This window comes from Candoia aspera, chromosome 9 (genome assembly GCF_035149785.1).
Source record: "Candoia aspera isolate rCanAsp1 chromosome 9, rCanAsp1.hap2, whole genome shotgun sequence".
Taxonomy (NCBI): Eukaryota; Metazoa; Chordata; class Lepidosauria; order Squamata; family Boidae; genus Candoia; species Candoia aspera.
In genome coordinates this window covers 25,275,002-25,299,823 of record NC_086161.1, presented here as the reverse complement: position 1 = coordinate 25,299,823, position 24,822 = coordinate 25,275,002, and the positions used below count along the sequence as shown (strand labels likewise).

Below are 24,822 nucleotides of genomic sequence, written 5' to 3'. Positions count from 1 at the left end.
CGGAGGCCGAGGCTCTCCAGCCCCGGGGAGGACCGTGCGGGGCAGCTCCTCCGGTCCGCCGCCTCCCCGTTTCTTCTCCCAAAGTCCCCTCGATGGATCTGGACGAGGGACGGGGGTCCTCGAGGAAAAGGGATCGCTCCAGCAAGTTTACCGGCCTGCTCGAGTCTTTGGAGGCGGCCAAGAAAAGCCCCTCGCGCTGAACTGGCAGTTTCGAACCACACCTGGGTAACATTCTGCCGCCAACCTCTTCCCCCAAACCAAGGTTGAAACCGCTAGAAGTAAATAAGCACTTAAAATATACAAAGGTAAATGCGAGCTCACATCTTTTATTAACATCTTAACGGCTTTCAAAAGTCACGGCTTCTGAAGTTCTTCAACTTCTGTACACAGGTATCAAAACACATTCCTTTAAATGAAGCTTCCAAAGTTCATACAGTAACAAAAAAAATGGGTTGCTACTTAAAAAAAAAAATATCCAAGCCCCCCACCCCACCCCAGGCAGCACTTTTTGTTGCCTGACCAGGCTATTAATCTGTTCACCCATCTGAGAGTAAGAAAGCTGATGCTTAAATGAGCAGCTAGGGGAAAGGGCAGCAGTGAGAAGCAATGGGTCCCACCCCCTTTCTTTGGGGCCCAGAGGCCAGGCCGCAGCAAGGAGCCCCCCCACAGTGGCCCTTGGAGGGCATCCACCAACGGCACACACAACTGGCTGTGGCTCACACAGCAGACGTCGGGAGGGTCTCCTCTGAGGAAACCCACAGGACAATCTGTTTTCGTGGTACTTTCAGACTGAAGCAGAAATAGAGTTTTTTAAAAATACTGAAAATCTTTTATTTTCTCCTTTTTGCCTTACCCTTTCAAATATTTACATATGGTTGAAATGCATTAAAGCTTGAGTTATGGTCAACTCAAATTCATTGCTTTCCTGGCTTCCCAATATAGGTATATATATATATATATGTATAAAAAAAAAACCACTCCAGGGACAGCAACAAATACTGACGTCGAAAGCCTTCTGGGTTTGCTGGCTGTGGGAACTTCGCCGGCTTCCGTGCAAGAAATCTGTACTTAAGCAACCTCATCCTGGCAATTCTGACTGAAAATATATATAAAGAAAATTCCCCAAATGGCACCCCGCTCACCTCAGACCTACCCGCACCCTCTTTTAAAAGGATCGTGCAGGCAGAGATAGTAAGCAGAAAGAATATACGTTTATGCAAATTTCAAAGGTAGCACGGAGACATGAGCGAAATTAACCTATGGAATTTAATGGCATCTTTCCGAGATGCTTTATTTTAAAAATACATTAGGGCCAGGACCTGTCTACAGGACGATTTGTCTTCCTCACAGCCAACCCCCTACTTTGGTTCTGGCTCCTTGTGTTCTGTGAGAAGAGGGTGACTGGCCGCCGTACTGCGCGTCCAGCAATGTCTCAATAGGCTGCTCACTGCAACCAATGGAGAAGGCGGCCAACACCCCCACGTGCCCAGACGTTAACCGGATACATGAACACTACACCAGGGCAGTGTTCTCTCTGTGTTTTCTGGAAGCTAGCCAGGGAGGTAGGATAACATTATTATTATTATTATTATTATTTGGCCTCTGAACAATTCAGAAATGGTCCTTCAGGCTTCAGTTGGAGCATTCTTTTTACTCCTGGCCTGATACACACGCTATATAGTTTAATAGCTCTATCTGTACATGCTAAATCAAGTCAGACTTACTCCACGTGAGTAAAAAGTTGCTAACAGTTAAGACCAATGTATTCTCTACATCTCTGAAAAATGAGAGCATGACTGTTTATTCAAAGTCTAACAGTGTATTAGATATTCACATGCAAAAGTCAAAGCTTAAATTGTAGTCATAAGTCATATAGGTCTTTCTGTCTCTTACTCTTTCAAAGGAGACATACAAAAGCTGAGCGACTTTTGTGAAAATATTAATTTGCTAAAATAGTTTACATGATAAAGGATACATGTAAATGTAAAAACGGACAGATTTAAAAAAGCTGGCTCCTAAGAACATGTCACATTTTAGTAAGATCTGAACTGGGCTGAAGTTCATCAGTGAAGACAGAGGTCTCTGAGTCAACGAACAGGGACCCTCCCCAGGCACATCCTTGCGCCTAGCAACAGAGCTGGATTCTCTGAGCACCAGGTGCCTGCACGCATTCAGACTCCCCCACCGCCACTCCTACTTAATAATTTAATAGTGACAGTAAGGCAAAAACCACTTTCCGAAAAATGTTTAGATACAAAATAATGTAAACGAATAAGTTATATTTGAAATCCCAGTATAACAAAAGCGAGATGGACACTTTATACAACAGGCTCTCTTTAAAACAGAATTGTGCACAAGCTGAAGATTTCAATAAACCCCCAGAATTCACACAGTTTTGGCGTGTCTTTTTTCTCTTGTATAACTTCTTTCATGTACATTTAAGTCATACTAGGAATGCAAACTAGACTGCATACTACTTCAGTGGAAAAAAAAAAGGTTTGATATTGTGCAATCTCCTGCCACTGTACTAAAAGTGGCAGAAATCCCTGCATTAGTTGTGTTTCAAACATGGATCTTAAGAAACACATCTCAAAAGAGGAAAAGAAGGCAAAAGTTGGCAGATATCCAGCATCTAGTATTTCCTGTGTCTTTTAAAAAAAAGTGTGGACAACAACAAAGTTTCATGATTAAAAATAAATACTGTTTGACTTTTGCACTGACTTGATTGGATAGATTTTTTTTAAGTAAACAAAGGATTTTTACAATGCTCCGTACAGCCTCAAAGCCACAGTTGTTCTATTCCAGAGTCCTTCTCTGCCTCTCACTGTGTTTCAAAACCTGCCATCCGGTATCCAGTTTGACTAGTTAGAACACTTCCATTTTGCCCCTGGGGTGGTGGTGGTGGGGGCGGTGGAGGGGGTGGCACACCATAATTTGCACCCATCCATGCTGCAGATGACTGTGTCTGACTGAACGGAAGAGGAAATGAGGTTAGACAAAGCTTGCATTATGGTAAGACAACAGCGAGCAATCAGGCTGAGCACTTCTGGTATATTTTCCCCAACACCGGTAGCCCAGGACCACGACGTTCTATCAACCTGAACGCCTTAAGTAGTCCCTTCACACTTTCAGACTAAAGTAGTAGTAACTATGAACCGTGTGTGTGTTTGCTGGCTGATATGTCTTTAATTCTACACGGCACACTCAGTTCATCAAAATGTTCCATTGCTGTTAGCTTCTAAGAGCTGTTTATTGAATCAACCTTTGCAGTGAATAAAACTTACTGCTGTCTGGTAATCCAGGTAGAACTGAGATTCATTTTACTATTTTGGAAGGACAATCTAATTTTGTAGTATGCTTATTTTAATGCTGGTTTAATTAGTGTTTTATCCCTTTTATGTATGCAACCTACCAATATATAAGAATAATTTAACTGGCGAAGACACCAATGCTGTCTTTCAAACAAGCATGTAATGATACTCTCTGAGCATGTTAAGGACAAACAGCGCTGTAACACGTGTGCTTCCATTTTCATCACGGGCAGAAAACCTGTATTCAACCAATACTTACTTAAATCCCTGGTTCCATGCTTGTCCATACATTCCATAGGCAGGGACTTGCCAACCATTAGGCATGTACTGGCCAATCTGCTGGGCATTTCCATACCACTGGCCCCACTGCCCGTAAGGTGGTGGATATCCCACTTGATTCTGCTGAGAAGGTTAATTATTATCCAAGGTTAGCATGTAACACAGGCAAAGCTGCCTTGCAATCCAGGCCTAGTAAAGCACAGCAAAATCATTTTAGTGCATGTTGGGTATTTCACTACAGCTGATAACGATGGCCAACTTCTACCCAACTTCCTACTACCGTCACCAGGCTACAAATGAGTAACAAGGAAAAGGAATTTGTGGTCCATCTTTCTGGAAGAAATATCCACGTGGTAGTTTTCAGAATTTTTGGGGAACGGGGAATAGCAAAGGACTCCTACCTGCTGAACTGGATTTATCATATCTGGAGTTTCTTTGCCCCAATAGCATTTCACAACATGTCCTTCTATTGTTGTGCCGTTGACTGAAACAATTGCATGTGCAGCACTTTCATGAGAATTGAACCTGCAAGGCATGCAAGGGGAGTAGATCAGCAAAACAGACTCTCATTAGCGAGCCAGTAGATTTAAAGATGACGCAACAATCCTTCATATAATATGAATATGCATAAGTTGTCCACAAGGAAGAGACACAGCAGGGAAAGTAATTTTTGAGGACCAGCTGAAAGACGGAATCTAAAGCCACATCCTCTGCCCTGGCCCTACACTAGAAATCGGGTGGCCATCATAAACAACACACGCACACAGTAAGTCTGACGAACCGTCGACCACGCAGCATCACGGGAATAGACTGTCCTACTCTTCCGATGCTATGATTTTAATAGCTAAAATGTCCAGATCAAATGCAAAATACTGAGTAGTACAAAATATAAAGGCCTTATTTTAACGACTGCAAGATTGTAACAGTATCTGGTCTCACTTAATGAGCTCTTAGATTACCATGAACATTTGGGAAACCCCCGTTTTATCTGAAAGAAGGAAATGTCTGTACTTCTCTTTCCTTTCTACTGTTTCCAATTGTCCTCTAAATCCCATTTTCTTCCTCCATTTTCAGTCTTCACTTTCTTACCTCCCCTTTCCTCTTCCTAGTTCTATACGTATATCTACAACAGTGTTTCTCAACCCCAGCAGCTTTAAGATGTGCAGGTTAAAGGGTTAATCCTAACCCTAACTCCCCAACATGCTGGCTGGGGAATTCTGGGAGCTGATGCCCACAAATCTCAAAATTGCTGAGGTGGAGAATCACTGATCTAGAATAAGCAGATGCTAGACGAAGCTTCACTGGGCGACTAAGTGACTTGATTCTGTGTAACAATAATACAGTTAGTCGCTTCTAGGGCAGGGTGAAGAGAGATTTGCTTTTACAAAGTGATTTAGGTTGCAGAGGTAACATCACTCCTTTTGCTGAAACAAGGCAGCCACGTGATTTGCCCAGATGAAACCATCTGAGGGGCCTCGCTCTGGCCCAGTGCTGCAAGGGAAGGCTCCCTTCAGCCTACTTCCTCACACTGGCCCATGTGCTTGTAGCACTTGCCAGAGTCTCCGTGTTTTTCAAATTTGAAAGAAAGAGTTTGCATTCAAAGCATTTTGCACACCTCTAAAATATACATCTGTGTCTCTGTGGGTCATTTATTTATGTATTGTCATTTATTGAAGTAGCACATTAACGTAATTGTGTGGAGAAGGATTCATGGAACTTCTTAAAACACTAACAGGCGTGTAAAGAGAAATATTTTCATACCGCACAAAGGAATACCCTTTATCTGGGAAGACTCGAATTTCCATTATCTGCCCAAATGGAGAAAATGTCTGGCGCATCAGCTGTTCTGCAAAAAGAAGATTGAAATGACTTCAGAATGTGCACCTGAATTGTCCTTCACAAGGTCCCTCTAAATTGATGACATATCCTACCTGTCAGCCCTGAAGTTACACCACCACAATACACAGTGCAGTTGCTTGGACTGGACTGATTTACAACATCATCATAGGAGAGTTGTTTGGCATTTGCTATATAAAAAACAAAGCTTTTACCAGTCTCTGATTTATTCACAATAAAGCAAGGATGTCTAAAAATACTGAATAGTAATGAAATGCAAGAAATGACACTTAGAAGACTATTTTATAATCACACTCCCTCCTAAGGATTTACAATTATCTGTAAGCGGCATAAATTTCAGTCTCTGAAATATCTGGTTTACAATCTAAGCCTGATAGTAATTTGAAGCCTATTCTGAAATTCTATTTAGAGAATCAAATCTACCACCCACTAGAAATAGCCCATTAATTGGATATACTTGTCCTTAGCTCAGGACAGCCCGTCTGGACTCAGAAATTCTTGTTTCTTATAGCTAGAAATACCTAGTGTATTTTGAAAGCCAAAATACTCACATTCATATGTACTCTTTGGAGCTGGAGGTTTGCGTGTTGCCCAATTAGTCCTGATTTGTCTTCCACCAAGCCACTGTCCCCCCATTTGCTGAATTGCATTTTCTGCATCCTACCCAAGTCCAGAAAAAAAATGTTAAAAAAACCCTTCAGATAATACTAAATCATAGTACAATCTTTGCCTGTCATAAACTTTTATTGAAGTATCACATCTAAAGAATTAAAGCCTCTTCTTTAAATTTACAAAGAGGAATCAAATTATATCACTTTGATTTACAAAGGGCTTATTTGTGGCTAACCATTCTCTGCAACATTTCCCAGATACTTTATGAACTTTATCACAAAAATAATTCGTTAACAGATGAAGACTGATTTAAGATTATGCCTCTTTTCTGAAAAGAGCAGTATCTATTTAAAAAACAATCTGAATGTACAAGCATTCAGAAGTGAAATTCTATGAACTGCAGGCAATTTGGTGTTAAATTGTAGAAGATGAAGATAAGATTGCTCACTACTTCCAAAACCAAACAAAGATAAGTGTTGCAGTTGCCATATTGTTTTGTGCCTGGACTGACTGACTGACTGACTGAAATCCATCCATCCATCCATCCATCCATCCATCCATCCATCCATCCATCCCGTTTTTCCACAATAATTTATAACCTAAACAAATAATGTGGGGTAATGTATGTTAGGCCGGTATGAGATGACTTTGATTTGCTCCAATGAAGTGGCTCTTCCTTACATTCTCCAGTAGCACTTGGCAAAGCTGATTTTGGGCAACAGAGGAGGTGCTGCAAAGTGAAGGGGCCACGTTGCTTCACAAAGCAGCTTTGAGGGAGTGCTTTACTCAAGCCACATAGCTAACAATCCATCAATCAGAATGGTGGTAAGCAGATGGGGGGGAGGGTATCTTTCACATAAATAAATAAATAAAACCGGGTATGGGGCAAATGATATTCAGTCCCTTCCCTGCCTTATTTCACTGCACCCCAGTTTCAATCCATTATTCTCCCTTGGATAGCTCAGTTCAAGAACTGAAACTGCCTAAGAAGAGCCAAATACAACAATTTAAGCAAACACCCTTCTGCCTGAAGAGTGCCCTGCCCACATTTTCTTTAACAAATGGTGCAAGGTTCTACTTACACATGCCCTAGGTATCATCTGTCTGTGAAGCAGACCACTCAACATGCAGAGTTCATTTCAGTCTCTCAACCTCGCAGCTTCACTGAGAACACCATCCCCAAACTGGCATAAACGCTAAGTTGACATCTTGTTCAGGTTTGTACCAGAGTGAGACCAGAAGAAAGCCTGCTCTTCATATACTTCAGGGGGGAGTGGTGGTGGTGAATGAATTAGGATGGTCACAACAAAATGTTATAGTCTTGTGAAATTGGAGCAACTGGAAAGCTACAATGCCGGAACTGTACTGCTGAAAAATCACTTAGTTATATCTAGAGTTGTTAATCATCTTTTCAGGTTCTGGATTATTAGTAACACAGTACAGTTTACTACCGTAAAACCTCTGAAATAAACCAGATCTAACTATTTTAGCATTTCATCACAATCAGCCTCACTGTGATGCCTTTGGTAGTAGTTGCTGGATAGATTTGACTAGTTGTGCGTTGGAGTAAAAACATCAGATCAAAATGCAGTAACTCACCCATTTATTGAAGAAAGAAACGAAGCCATATCCTTTTGATTTTCCTGTTGCCATGTCCTTAACAACTCGGGCATCCCTAAAAAGGAAAGAGAAAGCCAGTTAAGCATCAACTGAACAGAATCCAAGTAAAAATGTCTCACACGCAGCTCATTTCTCATGTTTCTCCTTTAATAAAATGAACTTCTTAAATGCACCAGCAATATACAGTCAAAGCAATTCTCCCCTTTACTAAAGTCTTATCACATGATAGCAAAAATTAAACTTAATTCTGTAAACATGCAAAATCAATAGCTTTAAAAACAACTATTTTACAGTCGTTGGTTCACAGTTCAATGCTCTTATATACTGTTAAAAACACTACGCATGGTCAAAGCAGCTATTCAAAGGAATAACTGAGGGCATGTAGCTGACTAGCATATTAGCAACAGGCTCTCTTGAACCATGCAATTTATAAACTTACTATTGGCCAACACATTCTACCTACTTATTAGAAATAGAAAATAGAAAAAATGAAAAAATAGGAATTAAAAGGCATACGTCGCCTGTTAACTGAATTCTTTAATTTTCTCAGGTCAATTCGTTACCCCCTTTTTGGACTTGGGCAGCTGTAAATTTTGAGAAATTGACATTTTCAGAAATGGTTGCATTATGGAAGAAAATAAACACTAACATGTTTTTTTTAAACTATACACTATTAAATAATCTTTTAAAAACTGCATTCGTAATTAACAATCATACAGGACTGATTGAAAACTACAAAGTATATAAAGTAAAAATTTATAAAAGTAAATAGAAAAACTACAACGTTTGTCCACTGTGAACTGTAGCTTGCAGTTAGCCATGGCAATGCTGTCCATTCTTCAGAGACATTCTGCAAAATAACCAGAGCCCTATTATTTGAGATTGAGTTAAAAAAGACAAAGACCCAGCTACAATAGCTAAACCCCAATGGTGGAAATGCCATTTTTATTAATCAAAGGCATCTCAGATAATTTATGCATTAAGGGTGCACTACTGAGAATGCTTAGACACGCAGGCCAACTTCACCCTCCCCAACCCCCATGATTTAGGCACTTGACACGCACAGACACACAATCACAGAATAAAGCCAGGGAGAAGGCCATGCAGGGTACCCGAAAGACACAGTCCCATACAATAACACTAGAAGAGGCTTCATGTGATGCCAAATAGTCCTCAAAAGAATTTCTAGAGACTTTCAGTATCTACCTTAAGGCACTTAAGATACAGGGAAGGAGCTAAGGAATTGGAAAATCACTGAAACAGCCAACTAGATGTCAAGATCATTAAATATATTACTCTATAAGAAAGAAAATAACAGAAGAATACCAAAGAAATGGATCTTTGCCTCAGAACTTTTAGTCATCTAAATCAGAGTGGGGAACAATTAATTTCATAATGACATGGATGATTCTCTGTACTTAACTCTTAACTATCATTTTTAAAAATAAGAACCCAAACCACGAACACATGGACATGCCAGTCAAACCCTAATGGGATAAATGCATTTACACAGAAGTATATAATTACTGATTTGTTCTAATTATACATTAACCTTCATACAAATACTAAATTATTCAAATTAATACTTCTTTCTGGAACAACCAGTAGACTATCAGAAATTATTTTCACCCAGAAATTGAAAGCCACCCCTCATGAGAATAAAATACTCTAACGTTTTCAGCATACTAAATATGTAGCATTATAATTCAGCTATTAAAAATAACAGGTGAAGTACATTTTCTTCTACTTTCTGAATTAAATAAAGGAAACTTGAAAGATTGCATGCTGGCTATGCTTGAAGGTTTTATTCCTAAATATATTCTGATGTTCCTTCTTTCTCTTCACGTCTCCTTCGGTGGCTTGGGAAGGATCAAGCGTTTGGGCTGTTAACCTAATACAAGCACACCAATACACACCCTACTATCCTGGTTAGGGTTAGCACCGGCACGCTGCCAGGGTAATCCTGGGCCACAAGCTAGTGGGGCAAGAGAGGCTGTGGATTTCGAGGAGTGGATTTTGAGAAGGTCCGTGTGGAGACTCTTCAGCTCCCAATGTGTATTCTGCCCTTCCTACCTCTAAGCCGACACACTCATTCTAAGGCATAAACCAGTCAACTCTCAACGCAGTTGTTCAGAATCACTTAGAATGAAGCCCACTGGGCTGGGTAGCAGACGGGCCTTCACCTGCAAGAACCTGAGTGCAGACTGACACCGCAGCATTAGCAGAACTTTAAGTTAACTCTTGTCAGTAGATTGCAATTTTATCAAGTTAAAAACAGAGCTGCTACAATTGTGGAAATTGAAACTTAAATGCTAAACTTAACTTGTTCTGGAAAGTGTTTTAGGCCCTCAACTGGCAAGTCCACGAACCAAGCCATTATCAGGTTCTAAATATCCTTGTATTTTTTTTAGCCTGCTGTGCAAATCCAGCCACTGTGGTTTGTGAACACTGGTTTCTGTCTTAGCATGCTGCGTGAAGCAATCTCTAGAAACATTTTGCACCACTTACAGCAAAAGGCAATTGCCACCCTGAAAATCTCAGGTCTCAAAAGAGAATAAAATGCATGTCCAGCAGATGCTAGAACAGAAATAGGCCAGACACCTGATGAGGAGGAACTTAAGGGCAGCAACTGTAGATTCACTTATTCATCTTCTTTCTGTCTTGTAGGCAGAATCAAAATCAAATTTACAACTATTTCCGAAACAAGAACAGACCATCCTTTTCGGTACTAAGGGCTATGGGGACTTCAGCAAAAGTACTCTTTAAAGGCCTACAAACATAAGGGGGGGGGGAATGCACTCCCCTCCTCCACCCCATAGGTTCCCCATGTTAATGTGGAAGATCTGAAGAGGAACCCTAACCACATGCAACTGAACGTGGCTAGTGTTCATGAGCATGGCAGTCCGGTGCAGCTCAGTCATCTGTGGTTATTTCCGTACCACGTTCAGGGAGGCGTGGGTGGGATTGGAGCACGCGTGCCCCTCATGTCTCTTCATTTGCATTAATGGTAGATCACTGAAAGGGGTCATGAATCTAATACTTCAGCTGCAGCTGATAAAACAAATAACAAATTTTAAACTGTGTATTCAACACATTATAGAATAAATGTTAAAAAGTTCTTAAACAAAAACTGAAGTGATTTTTAGCTTATAAATTTCAGAAGAACGCCTACCCTTAAACGTTTTGCCTCTGAACCTTAGCAGCCAAAATATTTTGAGCAAAAGTTCTTCTTTAGGAAAAAGACTACTAAAAATAACCTCTGGCCAAAAGTTTCTTTAGAAAATGATACAAGTTTCCTTTTCCCCCCAGAAGCAATAATTTTTCTCAAATCAGAGCCTGCAGTCAAGTCTTTTAATTTTTGGCATGGTACCCCTTGGCATGCTCCAGGATTACTGCTACTTAATTAAAAAATAACAACACTCTTTTTTTTCAGAATATTTACTATATTGTTGTACTGTAGGAGTACTATGGTTATTCTTAACTGGATTCTGTATTGTTTTTTATTTGTTTTTCATTAATGTGGCTTTTCATGTATTGTTTGTTGGTTGCCCAGAGTAGTTTAAGATAGGCATCCATATACACGTGGCTAAATAAGCACTGAAGACAGAAAGGGTTAGGGTGACGATGCAAAGAAAAGGAACACAAGCCTCAGGAACTACCTCTAAGATGGCTGCAGCTTAGTGCCTTGTTTGGAGCAATTCTTGGCTGGGGCAGGGGGCGGAGAGACGGAGAGGCAAAGATGGAAGGGGAACATCTTGCAAATCTTAGAGGGGTGGAAGGAAGAATGTCACCCATCTGCTTTCTGAAGAAAAGGTAGCCATGTTCACCACAACAGCTATTTTAAGGGCGCCAGCAGGAAACTTCCAACATTCCCAAAGCCGCAGGTGGTTGGGGACCTTTAAGACCAAGCAGTCCCGCAGCAGCAAAAACATCTTGCAGCTCTCTACTTTGTTAGGCCCAAGACAAGAGGGGGCCGTCACAGAGCCTAACAGCGGCAAGAGAAAGGCATTTCCATGGACAGGGAAAAACAGCCTCATTCTTCCTTTCGCTGGCCTAGGCGAGGTCACAGATCCTACTTTTGTTTGATGGGACCTTCACGAACACGTAATGCTAGAACACAGGCCCTGGGAAGGGAAGCATTCATTGATCTTCCTCACTGCTTTGTGGGCAAGGACAGACAGCCTCTTTTCACCACCCATACAAAATGGATGGCTGAACCCTGCGTTAACTAGGCTGGGGGGGGTTGTACTTCTTGGGAACTCAACTCAACTCAGCAGCAGGCTTAGAGAGTGTTAGTTTTTGCTCAAAACAGCCTCTAAGTTATTTGAGCTCAGCAGTCTCTTCAAGTATGCTGTCCCATGCAAACAGGGACAAGAGAATGCATTCTCTCACCCTGCTGCCAGCAGAGACAAGCTGCTCGAGGAACTCCATCTCCTCCCATTTTCCACTTTGCTCATTACTGCTCAGGCCACATATGATGAAACAGGGCCAAAAAGAGCGGATGTGCCTCCTACCTTCATCTGTACTACTGCTAATCCTGCACTGGGCCATCAGGATTTTTAAATTTTTATTTTAAAACTTTTTTAAAAAAAGCTGCAAGAAATGAAAGATTCTGAGCCAACTGTGTAGCAGTGGGGAGGTGATTTCTCCCAACCTCACCAGGAGCTATGTGATTGCATGCTGCTACCGCGGAGGGATTGACCATTTCCCTGATCAACTATGCCGCGCAGACACAGGCAATCAGATTAGCATACAAGACAAGTTGTCCTTGGCTTTCTCAGTCCTCAAAATAGTTAATTTGAGTGTGGATGATACAAGGTTTGCAACAGTAACAAATAAATGGAAGGACACTCTTACATAGGAATAAGCAAGAGACACACTCATCTTCCTCGTGTCTCAGCAGGTCTGCACAAGTTACCAAACTAAGGAATCAGTTCTTAACATTCTACATTAACCTCTATGCAGAAATCAGGTTTTCAAGCTACTATGATTTTTATTCAACCATTGGTGGGTGTACTCAAATCAGACTGACTAAACAACTAATACACTGTTCTCATGTCACTCTAGCTTAACTGGACATCCTTGCCAACAGCAGCAGTAAAATCTTAAATAAAATAAGTGTTTCTCTGTAGAAACAACAAGTGGTTCTCTGATCCACTTTCCAAACTACAAGGGCAACGGAAATGCACTACGCTGAGGACCAATTTCTAGTTTATTTTATTTAATAGAGCACCCATTTCACAAAAAGCCAAAATCTTGCAGGCCATATCTTCTATGAAACCTATCAATTTTAAAGCTGCTTCAATGAGACTATACAATGCCTCAGAAGACACTCAGAGACCATACTTATCATGAGAATCCATCCCAGAACACGTACTAAATTATAATTGAACAAAGATTTTAAAATAGTATGTCTTGAAAAACGTACACATCTTCTAAAATACTAGATATATAAACCATTAATAAAACTAACTGGATTATATGACAATCTGAGTAAGTACAAAAAGATATTCCCCTTTAGAGAATATAAATTAATATGCCAACACTCTATTCACTACCTTCAATTGACCACTTGATTGCCCCCAGTATCTGACATAAGACATTACTTACGATATTCTTCCAAATGGGGCAAAAGCTGCTTTTATATCTTCAGTTGTAATTTCTGGGCTGAGGTCTCCAACAAAGACATGGAAGTGGTCTTATTAAGAAAAGAAAAAAATGTACAAGTTTGCAGAGTGTTCATAGAAGTACAGGTGATGGTAATTTAAAAAATCTTGTACTGATTTCGAGACAAGTGGAAACTACATGAAAACTAGATTTTTTTTACCTATCGGATAACAAAACACAACATTGTTTATTATATATCCATCAGCAGACATGGCAGTACACAAGCATAGAAAGTTACATAAAACTAACATTTATCGTTTTATGTTATCTGTAATTATTCATAATAGAAAATACCATGAGAACTATGCTCATCTAGCTAGGAGCCAGAACAAAAATACATTGTAGCTTTATTTGGTAGTACTAGCATTATCTTACTTATGATTTAAAAAAGCTACTGCATCTACTGGTTCTGTGAGCAAGAGAGAGTAAGATTTACACAAACCAGTTATGGAGAACCTAAGTTACACATAGCTCAATCTTAGTCATATTTTGTGAAGAACAGTCAAAAAGATACCTTGCATTGCAACAGTTTGATGTTAAAGTATTTGACAGTTTTCTGAAAAGCCAACAGTTTTGGTTGCCCAGCCTTTACACCATGTGAATCCATGTGAATTCAAAGTATGTGAAATCCATGAGCAAGTGAACTAAGACTGAAGGCAACAGAACGGAAAGAGTAATCCCTTCACAATTTAGGTTAGAGCCATTTACATAAGAACTGGCGAAACACAGGCGTCCTATCTAAGGAGGTTCTTCATAGTCACACAAAGCCCACTTCAATTAGCCGCACCTCTAACGGGTCTCGAGGCACACCTGGCGCTGCAACAGCACCACCTTAGCGAGACTCCCTTGACATCCTCCCCAAAGGTCTCAGAGTTCTCAGGCCAGGTAAGCAGAGAGGCAGCCCCTGGGTTGCCGGGCAACAGGAGGGAAGGAAGATCCAATTGGAGGAGCACCTGACCGGCCACAAGAAGTGTGGTGGTGCAGCGCAGGCGGCAGCCTTCCCCTCGCAGCAGCGGGGACGACCGGAGCCTGAGGGGGCCACGGGGCTTACAGGTCGGCACAGTCCACATCCTGATCCATCTGAGAGAGGAGGAGGAGGAGGAGGAGGAGGAGGAGGCGGCAGAGAGCTTGCGACAACATAATCACCCCCCCAACAGCTTCAGGCGGTTAGTGAATAGATACCCCTGAGAGATTTCATTTTATGTTTAAGAAGATACAATTACCTTGTGAACGCAGTGTGTTGACAACGGTACTACCTGATGACAAAGATTAGATTTGTTCTTAAGTTTATTAACACAAACACATTAAATAATATCTTAGGATAATGATCAAAATAATAGGGCAAATATTTGCATGATGCTTATTGCTTAACATTAAAAACACTTTTGTGCAAATAAAGAGTAATGACTCAGAATAGGAAGGGACTTACTGCTGGTATCTTTCTTCTGGCTGCTGGGGGTTGTTGCCCAGTTCACTTTGACCTCCTAGAAATAATATTTACTAGAATTATACGCAGGAACGTTAGAACAAAGATTAATCTGCAATCTTTTCAGTGATTTGACTTATTACATAGTGAAACTGTGATTTAATAGATGAACGGGGGGGGGGGGATGTCCAGGGAACTGCGATCATGTCATTCATGGCAATTTATGTCATCTGTGTTACACCATTATACAAATGACATAAGTCACTGCAAATATTACATTAACATAAATTTAACTGACTCATCTGGACTACTTCAGAGGCAACAGACTTATCCACTACTTCAGGGAAAAGTCCAGGCAAACATTTCATCCACGGCATCCAAAAGCTGCTAAAAGGTGTCCATTACACTGAGGTTTCGCAGTAATTAAAACATTACTTTGCTGTATTTAGCATTTACTTGGTTTATCAGAAACAAGACTTTCACACAAATGAAGCACATTTATTATGGCACAAACTTTGGTTAGTTCTTAAATTGTCGTCTCTTTTTTAACCTTATGTTTTATTTTGCCAAGCTACTGTCCTTCCAAATGCAGCACAATTAAAGGATTTTATAGCCTTTCTCCAAGTTTTCATTTGTAAAGTCATCATGCAGCTTTATTTCAAAATGTTCTTTAAGAACTCATAGTTCAATTCTACAATATACAAGGTTCAAACAGTATAAAAGTTTACCTTTAGATTTTCTTCTTTTTTAAAATATGTTTTCATCCATCTATTTAAAGCCACAGTTCTGCTCCATGTCCCCTTTAGACCTGAGAGCTTACCTTACCCATTATCTTCCGTCCATTCATTGCCGCTAAAGCTGCGGCTGCGTGACGATGCTCATAGAATTCCACAAAACAGTACGGATCATTTCCAGCCGTCTGCTTAAACAGAGGAGAAAAGATGGTCATGGCTGTCCCTCTTAACTTCTGTGATGGTTTTGGTTTTGGACGAAGGATATTAAAGGTACAGTCTAACCACACTAAAATATCAACATAGAAAGTAAAATTTAATCCCAAAGGAAAATATTCAAGAGTAACTGTTTTAGACCTCTTAAATTATAGATGTATTATTTTTTAAGGGCCAAGGTAAGCTAAAAGTGCAATCCTATACATCTCTACCTGAATCATTAAATTTGATGGATATTTTTTAACAAACACACATTCCTTTTACATTTTCTACTAAGTTCTTTGTTAATCTCATTTATTTTATCCTTTCCTTCAACAGGGCTACAGTATTTCCAAATGATCCCACAAACCTTTGAAATTAATTTTTAGAGTTAGAATATTAAACTAATATTTAGAGAGCCAGTTTGGTCTAGTGGTTAAGGTGCTGGGCTAGAAACCAGGAGTCAGTGAATTCTAGTCCCGCCTTAGGCATGACAGCCAGCTGGGTGACCTTGGGCCAGTCCCTCTCTCTCAGCCCAAGAGCCAATCAGGCGTGGTAGGAGAGTTCTAGTCCCGCCTGAGGCATGAAAGCCAGCTGGGTGACCTTGGGCCAGTCCCTCTCTCTCAGCCCAACCCACCTCACAGGGTTGCTGTTGTGGGGAAAATAGGAGGAGGAAGGAGTATGCGGTATGTTTGCTGCCTTGGGTTATTTATAAAAATAATAAAGGCGGGATAAAAATTAAATGAATAAATGTTAAATATCTTTAATATTAAAATAACCTTTATGATATAAAAGCAGTAAACCTATCAATTATTTTTTACTGTTCTGAAGGTGATTCGGCACCCTACATGTGCCGGCTGGTTAGTGGAATGTAGTAACTTGGCTCGCGAGGGCCTCTCTAAATCAGAGATACTAGTGCTCATTTGCTAAATGTGTGAACATGCTTGAGGTAAAATGGGGCTTTTTGCGGCATACTTGCTAACGTTTACTGACGAGCACCAGCCTTATCACCATCAGGTCTAGGTGGCACAGTAACTGAAGCCATTTATTTGGTCTACTTATTTTCTATCCTAATATGTGAATTCTGGTATTGACCATGGCAATGGAAGATTGCAACTTAAGAGCATGAATTAACAAACAAAAAAAGAAAAACAGGTAGGTTGTCTGTTTGTGAAACTGAGTGGAAGGGGAAGGATGTAAAAGCTCTGAATGAAAAAGTTCTGATCTCATGGAGTTGGAAAATAGATGTAGGGTGAAGTAAAGGCCTGGATTTAATTATAAAGGAAAAGACCGCAACGTCAGAAACTATTATTAGTGTCAATTAGATTGCTCTTTGTGCATATGAAAGTAGGAATCCAGAGATTTGCCAGTATTGCACCTCACACTCCAGCGGAGAGAGACAACGGACAAACCCGGGATGAATTTGGAGGGGAAATGTGCCACATTCTGAATGAATGCCATCCAAGGGAAAAAGTATTCTGCTAGGCGACACGGACGGATGGGCGGGAAACGATGAGCGCGCGCAGGAAAAGCAACCAAGCTATTCAGAGACCCGAGGGTCAATGAGAACGGTGAGCGCGCAGTCAGTGCCTGCTTAGAAAAAGGCCCGCTCATTTAAGCATTTGTTTATTTGCTGGTACACACTGCAAAGGAATGGACATAAATCCGAAAGTATGATTGATGTGCTTGCTGATGACGAAGGACTGAAAGACTAATGACACGATGAGATCTTCTGAATGCGAGGTGATGTTTCGCTAGTCTCAAGCGTGCCTTGGGTGAAAAATGGACTTGAAAGAAATGACACTGAAAGTAGAACAACTGCAGGAAGAGAAACTACAAGGCCTCAGTGAAAAGGTACTGGAAGATAAAGTAATACTGAAGAATTGATTGAAAATGAATGTAAGGAAAGAGGATGTGGAAGCTGCTTGGAACAGAGTGAAACTTGTATTACAAATTGCCATAGAAGTGTTTGGAGCTACGCTGATGGGAAGTGTAAAAAAGGCCACTGAATGGAATGCAGGAATAGCAGCAGCTGCGAATAACAAAAACGCACGTAAGAGAATATTACTGCAAAAAAAGAGAAAAATATAGTTGCAAAGAACGTAGTGAAAGAAACCAAGGCAAAATGCAGAACAGTCTCAACAGGAATATAATACTGTTTTGGAAACGGCATGAAGTCCCCTTGGCTTTTTAATGCACATATAGACAAATGTATGAGGAATGTTTATGGTGACATTAGAAGTACATTGATCACAGGCATAAATGTGCTTACCTTTTTATGCAGATGATGCCATATTACAGGCTGAGAACCTGAATGGTTTGCAGCAAGTATTAGAATGTACAATGTAAGGAGTATGGATCCGAAAATTAATGTTCTGAGAACCAAAGCGATTGCATTTGAAACGGAAAACGTAAAGAATAGCGGCAAATTATAAAAACTACCATAAATAGGTAAGTTTATGTATAAGAGTAGAATGTTTGCTAAAGATGGGGAAAGGGCTAGAGAAGCATTTATATTGTGCAAGTGTAGGTAGAAAGATAATGAATGTGATCTGGAGTGAAAAGGTTTGTCCAAATGCAGGAAAACAGCTACGTATAGTATGTGTTTCTGTCTGCTTATTACACGGAAGTGAGAGTTGGGTATGACAGGAGAAACATAATATTGTTGAATGTAGTAGGAATAGATTACTTAAGACGCGTTAAGTAATTTTAACTAACACTCACCTAACAAGAACAGACAAGGTCAAGAATGAATGGATGCTGAATGAATATGGATGAAATACAAAACAGGAGCCATATGAAAGTAGTGTGTGGAGGTGGTTTTGTCATATAGAAAGAATGATAAAATCATTAAAAACCATCTATCCGTGAAAAATGAACGAGAGTAAGTGGAAGTCCAAAACACTTAATGAGATTCTGAAAAAAGAGAGAGACAAATTTAAAAAGCAAACAGCAATGTATGTGTTGGAATGGGGGGTTTGAAAGAATAAAGGTATCAAGTAGTATAACGAATGGTTTAATGTAAACTAGGCTTAGCTATATTTATTTTATCTTATGTGTTACATTTATTTTTCTTACTATTTCTTAAGCATATTCTGTATTTACAAACTGTTGCTCATTCTGAAGGGAACAGCTCCATTGGGGGGGGTGCGCGGACGCGCATGCGCGTGTTTTCTATACTTTTAGACTGACCAATAACCAAATTCTATGCATATGGAAAACCCTTATCTATTATCAACTTACATCCATTATCATTTTGCAATTTTTGCATGGTCCAATCTGACTGAACAGCTGGAGAATTAGGGCTTCAGTAACATCTCTTGACAGATTCCCCACATACCTGTAAAACAAACGCATTAAAGCTTGTAAGTCTTCCATAACAAAAAGGAAGTAGAGGGAGCAACTGGTAGTAACCACAGCTTACTAATAAATAAAACATCTATTTATAGGAATGGGGTGTTTAGAAGACAGTGAGAAGGAAACCAAAGAACTCTCTGGCTTCTGATTTGAAAATCTGTATTGAGCAAAGACAGCAAAATTAAAAACAGCAGAGCGAAGGCTGTGCAAATAAATCCTTATATTATACACATATTAGGAAATTCAGTAGTATTTTCCCACAAAGTATCTTACATTATGAGTATTTATCTTTAAGATATTAGTTTCAGTTTTTAAATTTGAATTTCTTTTGCTCTGTATGTATATAGTTGCCAACTGGTAACCATTAACTCCTTCCTTTATCAAAGCTTTGTCACTTCCCTAAGTTGCACTCTTCAAATAAAAGAGAACAATGGAAAAATTGTCCTTGATGGCCTCTGTGAATTTAAATTTTAGTTGCACAATTACTTCTCACAAGTTTATTAATATGTTTGCCTTACTTTTAATACTCTTCAGAAACGATTCCACCTTAGTTAGTACTTATATATGAACTGAAAAATATGAAATTATTCCAAGTATGTAGGCTGCTCATTTCTAGATCAACAATCCACTGGTACTGCTGGGCACAGCTTTGGTCCTACAGGACCAGGCTACAATTGCAACTTAGAGTATATTTTCCAAGCTTTCCCTTACAAGCTTTCATTGCTACAATACTGGCATCTCCTGTTCAAAGACAGGGAATTGGTTATTGTTGTTTAGGCTTTGTGGCCTTCAGATAACTCTGCTGAAATATATTCAACATAAGATTTGAAAAGCTACTCAGTTCACAATGTACTGACTATTTTAAAAGCTGCTCCACAGGTTACAGATATGATTCCATACCCAGTTGATTTAATGCCCTGTGGCTGGATTGTAATACCTCCTTCTCAAATGAGCCTTTGCCTGGTAAAAAGAAACACTGAGGCTATGCCAAAAGAAGAAGGGATAATAATATGTAAAAGCTATGCTCACAGGTCTCAAGCTTTATGAAGAACTTAGAAAGTCCTTTCAAAGACAGGTCGATTTTTTTAGTTGTTGTTCTAAGCTCTATGTCCAGTAATTGATTAAACACCATAGTTTATATTTGGTAGTTTGTTTTAAACTAATGTACATTATAACTTTAATTTGTAAGTTATTCCTGAAGCAAAAAAATATGTTAAATTGTTAATAAGTTTGACTAGTAGTATTTGTGTATAACACCTCATCTTCTAGCTACAGCAATCTACATGAACCCAGAGTTATTCCAGATGTGGGGCAGAAGTCCAATACTGCTAGAGAGTATTAGGTTAGCAAAGGCTGTCCAAGAGAGACCAGAACTCATACAATGTGTGAGATATTTTAAATTTTCAGACAATAAATGAAATATTAATTGTTGAATCCTGATTAATGTGTTATCTATTTAATTATTTCCAGATACTGTGACTAATTAATACAAAATTATTAACAACTCTGCAAATGATGCTTAAATGAAGTAGCCCAAAGTAATTGAGAAAACTAGTAAGCATAAGCAACAAGAAAGTAAATGGTCAATAAGATCATTTGTGTACAATATCTTTAACATGAGAGAGTTCAGGATTGAAACATATTTTCTGTCGGAGAGTCTATGAGGAGCACTTTCACATTAATGGATGCCATATGCTTCCATGTTTACCAAAATATTGTAAAAAATGCTGAAAATTCATAATCTTAAAAACAAAATATGAATATACACAGAATTAGCATAGAAAAAAACAGCAGAACAGAAGGCAGTATAAGCAAAGAAAAATACTTTAAAACCTCAGTTAGGAAACAGTTAAGCAAGGAATCACCAACAGAATAAAACCAAGGCATTTGGTAGTTTAACAGCCCTGGAAGAATTAAAAAAAAAAAAAGTTTAGGTGAGCCTTTGATGAAGCCTTTTGGTGGGTAACCTTTCTTACTTCAGAAGGTGGGAAGCACCCAGAGAAGGACAGGTGAACATCCCCTCAACTATGGTTCATGCAGAAGGAAGCCGCGGGTTAACGGCCTGCAAGATGTACCCAACTCGGCAAAATAAGCAGCAGCCCGAAGAAAGAGACAGCAGGCAGAAAGGGGGGGGGTGCTTTTTGTTTTAGGGGCTCGCATCTCCTTACAAAAAAGTGGGCTGGGGTCCCCGCAGGTTCTGCAAAGCCACGAAGAAAACGCAGTATAACCCAGCCTGGGTGAATGCGATTCATCCGAGACAGATCCGTATCTAGAACGTCCCGAATTCGTAATAAAAGGGTTGGACGAGGGCAGACAAGCAGGACATTCCCTTGTCAGGGAGGGCAACCGAGCAGTCGCCCGGGACCCTTTTCCACGGGCAGAACCGGCTACAAGGGAGGGTCGGGCCAGGAAAGAGAAGGGAGAGGGGGGGAAAGTTGGAAACGACCGGGGGGGGGGGAACCTGCGAGCGGGGCTCTAAATTCAGAATTTTCCCCGGTGCAGAGGTTTAAAACTGTAGGCGAAGCACGACCAGGAAGGTCGCCCCTGCAGAAAAGCGCGCCGCCGCCATTATTATTACTACTACTATTACTATTATTTTACCCCAGCTTTTTCCACATATATACGAGCAACAACAACCCTGCGAGGTGGGCTGGGGTTCCTCTCGTTTAGCTCCCCGCGCAGGGACCCCGCTCCAAAACAGCCCTTCGCGGCGGGGAGCGGCGCGCCGCCGCAGCATCACGGGGCGGCAGACGCAGCCCGGGAGGCCGCGGCCCAAGCCCGACGGGCCTCCCGGACGGGCCCGGGGCGACGGGTGGTCGGCTGAGGAAGGCCGCAACGCGCGGCGGGGAGCCGAGGCCTCTCCTGGGAGCCCGCGCTGGCCTGGCGACCGGAAGGAGCGGGAACAACGTGGCCGGGCCCTCCCCCTGCGCGCGCGGGGCTCCCGGCCGACTCACAGCGTCTTCGGCATCTCGTCCTCCATGGCGGCGGGGGAGGCGGCGGCAGCGCCTCGGCCGCTCCGGTCAGGCGTGGGCGACCTGCGGGCCGACTCGCGTGGCAGGGGGGCTGCCCACACGTAGGCCCGACGGACAACGAACCCGCCGCCCGTGCTCCCAAGATGGCGCTGCTGGGCGGAGAGGCCCGGCCGGCCGACGGAAAGGCGCCTCCGCGCATGCGCCACGTCTCCCGCCAGCGCACTCGCGCGAGAGGAAGCCCCGCCTCCCATGAGGCTCCCCCAATCCTACCTCCCCTCGAGGCCCCCTTTCGGGCGGCGGTTCTCGCGGGACCTCTCTGGAGCGCGTGCGCAGTGGTGCTTTGTACAGCTCGCAACCCGGCACGGCTTCGTTTGTTTCTTGTAAAAGAAAATAATGGAATTAAGTCAGTGTTTGGGGGAAGTATGCGGATTTTGTAATGCGCGCTAAAAAAGGAGGTGCGGAGTGAGGAGAAAAAACGGGCTGCGCCGCCCGGGAATCGAACCCGGGTCGCAAGAATGGGAATCTTGCATGATACCACTACACCAGCGGCGCGCTTGAGGAATATTTCGAAAAAATCGTTTAGGAACCAGAGACAAAAGAGCAGCCCATCCATAAACGTAGTTTGGAGATGGGCACTTGGATACCATTTGCAAATGGGTCCTTCCAAACCTTACAAGCGACAATTAATCGATAGATGGGAAAACTTTTGAATTGAGTGTGTTAAATTCAACAGGAATTACTTCGAAGCACACATGAACCCAATTGCCCTAAAAAATTACAACCCCTTTTCGGAGTGCCTATTAATTTTTATCAGACTACCTCCCCTCCTGGGCCTTTTTTCTACACAGGCCTCATTAACATGGATTACACTTATTATAACCCACCTTTCCTCTAGTGACCCTCAGGTTCCCCCCACAATCTGTTTTAATCTTGTAACAACCCTGTAAGGTAGGCGCATGTAAAAAAAAGTTCTGAGGCATCTTGGAGATTAGCAGAGAGCAGATTCTTGTTCAGAGGCTTGGAATGAAGTGGCACGACGCCCACCTTTTTCTCACCCTCATGGACATGCCAGAGCATGGTGCTAGGCTTATATCCAGAGTATGCATTCAGTGGATAATTTATTTATTTTCTATCCCTTTATTTTTTTTTATAAATAACTCAAGGCGGCAAACGTACCCCATACTCCTTCCTCCTCCTCCTTTCCCTACAACCACCACCCTGTGAGGTAAGTTGGGCTGAGAGAGAATGATAGGCCTGAGGTCACCCAGCCCTCATGCTCACAGTCTCCTGGTTTCTAGCCTGGTGCCTTAACCACTAGACCAATTTTTATCCAGGATTTATTTTTAGCTTGCACAGCCCCTGAACCTGGTGTCCTGTTCAGACTATCAGGCGGCCAGACAGGATTATCATCAAAACTACTCTTTATTAAGACAACTATTTACAACAATAAGTCCATGTGATAAATGAGGTAAGACTGTTTCTGATCAAGACCACCCAGGCAACAACTGAAGAACAGGCAAGGTTGCAGGATCACACTGTGGCAGAACCGCAGGGCAGGATTCGCTGACTGAAGCTGTGGGACTGGATGATTCTAGGAAGTGTGGCAAGACTGGAACTGAAGGTGAGAGTCCGCAATCTGGAGCACCGACCGAACTGGACTAGCACATGAAGGCTAGGTGGGACCGAACTGGAACCTCTAGACAAGGCTTAGTTCTGGAGGCTAGGCTGGGCTGGACTGAACTGAAGACTCAAGGCAAGGCTGGGAACCTGAAACCAGAATTGTCTGGGCTAGAGATTCGAAACAAGATGGAGAACTAGGAGCACAACCGGACTGGACTGGAAATTCTGGACTAGGCTGAGAGCTTGGAGCATGACTGGACTGGACTGGAGATCCTGGGCAAGCCTGAGAACCCAGAGCATGATAAGACTGGACTGGAGTTCCTGGACAAGGCTGGAAGCTTGGGGTACAACTAGGCTGGACTGGAGATCCTGGATTAGTCTGAGAGGTAGGAACAAGGCTGGGAACGCTCTTAGAATGCGCGGAATGGTGGTGGCGAGGTCCGGAACTGGACGCGAGGCTGAGATTGCCAGATTCGCAGGAAGAAGTTCCTCTATGGCAGCTTGCACAGCGGGAAGGTCCTCAATGATAGGAAACGCAGGCTCTGATTCTCTTCTGGCTACAGACAAGGTTTCTGACACAGGTAGGGACTCTTCTGCTGGGGCTGCGAGCTTGAAGGATCAGTTGTCTCCGGCAGCTTGCTCTTTGTGCGTCTGCCTTTTATGCTGATCCCTTGCGCACCTGTTTCCCTCTGCAGCCAATCGGGCTGCCTTCTCCTTCATGCGCTTTTCTGCATGTCTCCTGTGCGCTGATTGGAGGATTCAAATCCTCCTCCGAAGACTGGCCAATCAGCGTCTGTAACTTCTCCCGCGCTGCTGAGTCACTTCTGGGTTTTGCTTTCCCGGTTTCTGCCTGGTAAGTTTCTGGTTCCCTTTCTGACCCAGAAAGAATTTCATTTTCTGAGTCAGAAGCCGGCTGAAACCTCACACCTGGAAGGTGTGCTCACCTGTGATTGGTTCTGCCTCCTGGTCGTCCAGTCTAGAAATGGAGCAACTCTATTTCACTGACCAGCCCCTCTTCTTCTTCTTCTGAGCATGCAGGGGGCAATGGGAACGCCAAAGCCAAGCCAAGCCTCCCTCCTTTATTCTACAGGCATCTGACAGGACGGATCCAGCAGGCCTTTCTTTTCCCTTGCAAAGGTCTGCAAGATAGAACCTCCATCAGCAGGGGCAATCTA

At 41.9% G+C, this 24,822-nt stretch overlaps 2 protein-coding genes and 1 non-coding gene across 9 annotated transcripts in view; all 3 read right to left on the bottom strand.

Annotated features, from left to right (window-relative positions):
• Positions 1-24,822, bottom strand: part of FAM136A (family with sequence similarity 136 member A) — a 98,889-nt gene that overhangs the window by 46,629 nt on the left and 27,438 nt on the right. The gene's annotated exons all lie outside the window — the stretch shown is intronic.
• TIA1 (TIA1 cytotoxic granule associated RNA binding protein) lies at positions 1,777-22,210 on the bottom strand. 7 transcript variants are annotated; one of them, XM_063311514.1, is made up of 13 exons: positions 22,010-22,200; positions 18,942-19,038; positions 15,593-15,691; positions 14,776-14,830; positions 14,570-14,602; positions 13,290-13,377; positions 7,659-7,734; positions 5,999-6,107; positions 5,522-5,617; positions 5,352-5,436; positions 3,992-4,115; positions 3,571-3,710; positions 1,777-2,969 (listed from the first exon to the last, which is right to left on the bottom strand). In XM_063311514.1, exons 1-13 carry the CDS (start codon positions 22,033-22,035, stop codon positions 2,822-2,824), a joined length of 1,176 nt encoding a protein of 391 aa, XP_063167584.1. In that variant the 5' UTR covers positions 22,036-22,200; the 3' UTR covers positions 1,777-2,821. The 7 variants fall into 7 exon arrangements, with proteins under 7 accessions (XP_063167584.1, XP_063167583.1, XP_063167586.1 ...); XM_063311513.1 differs by having other exon boundaries at positions 3,571-3,713; positions 22,010-22,198; XM_063311516.1 differs by lacking the exon at positions 14,570-14,602.
• Positions 22,509-22,579, bottom strand: TRNAG-CCC (transfer RNA glycine (anticodon CCC)). Its single transcript has one exon. It is a non-coding gene; the product is annotated as a tRNA-Gly (tRNA).

What these genes read in the sequence shown, in the direction of transcription:
- TIA1 (XM_063311513.1), bottom strand. Translation starts at nt 22,035, where the DNA reads ATGGAGGACGAGATGCCGAAGACGCT. An exon ending in GACGGAAGATAATGGGTAAG is followed by an intron (nt 14,831 to 15,592) that starts GTAAGCTCTCAG and finishes TATTATTTCTAG; the next exon opens with GAGGTCAAAGTGAACTGGGC. An exon ending in CAACACACTGCGTTCACAAG is followed by an intron (nt 13,378 to 14,569) that starts GTAATTGTATCT and finishes TTTCTTAATAAG; the next exon opens with ACCACTTCCATGTCTTTGTT.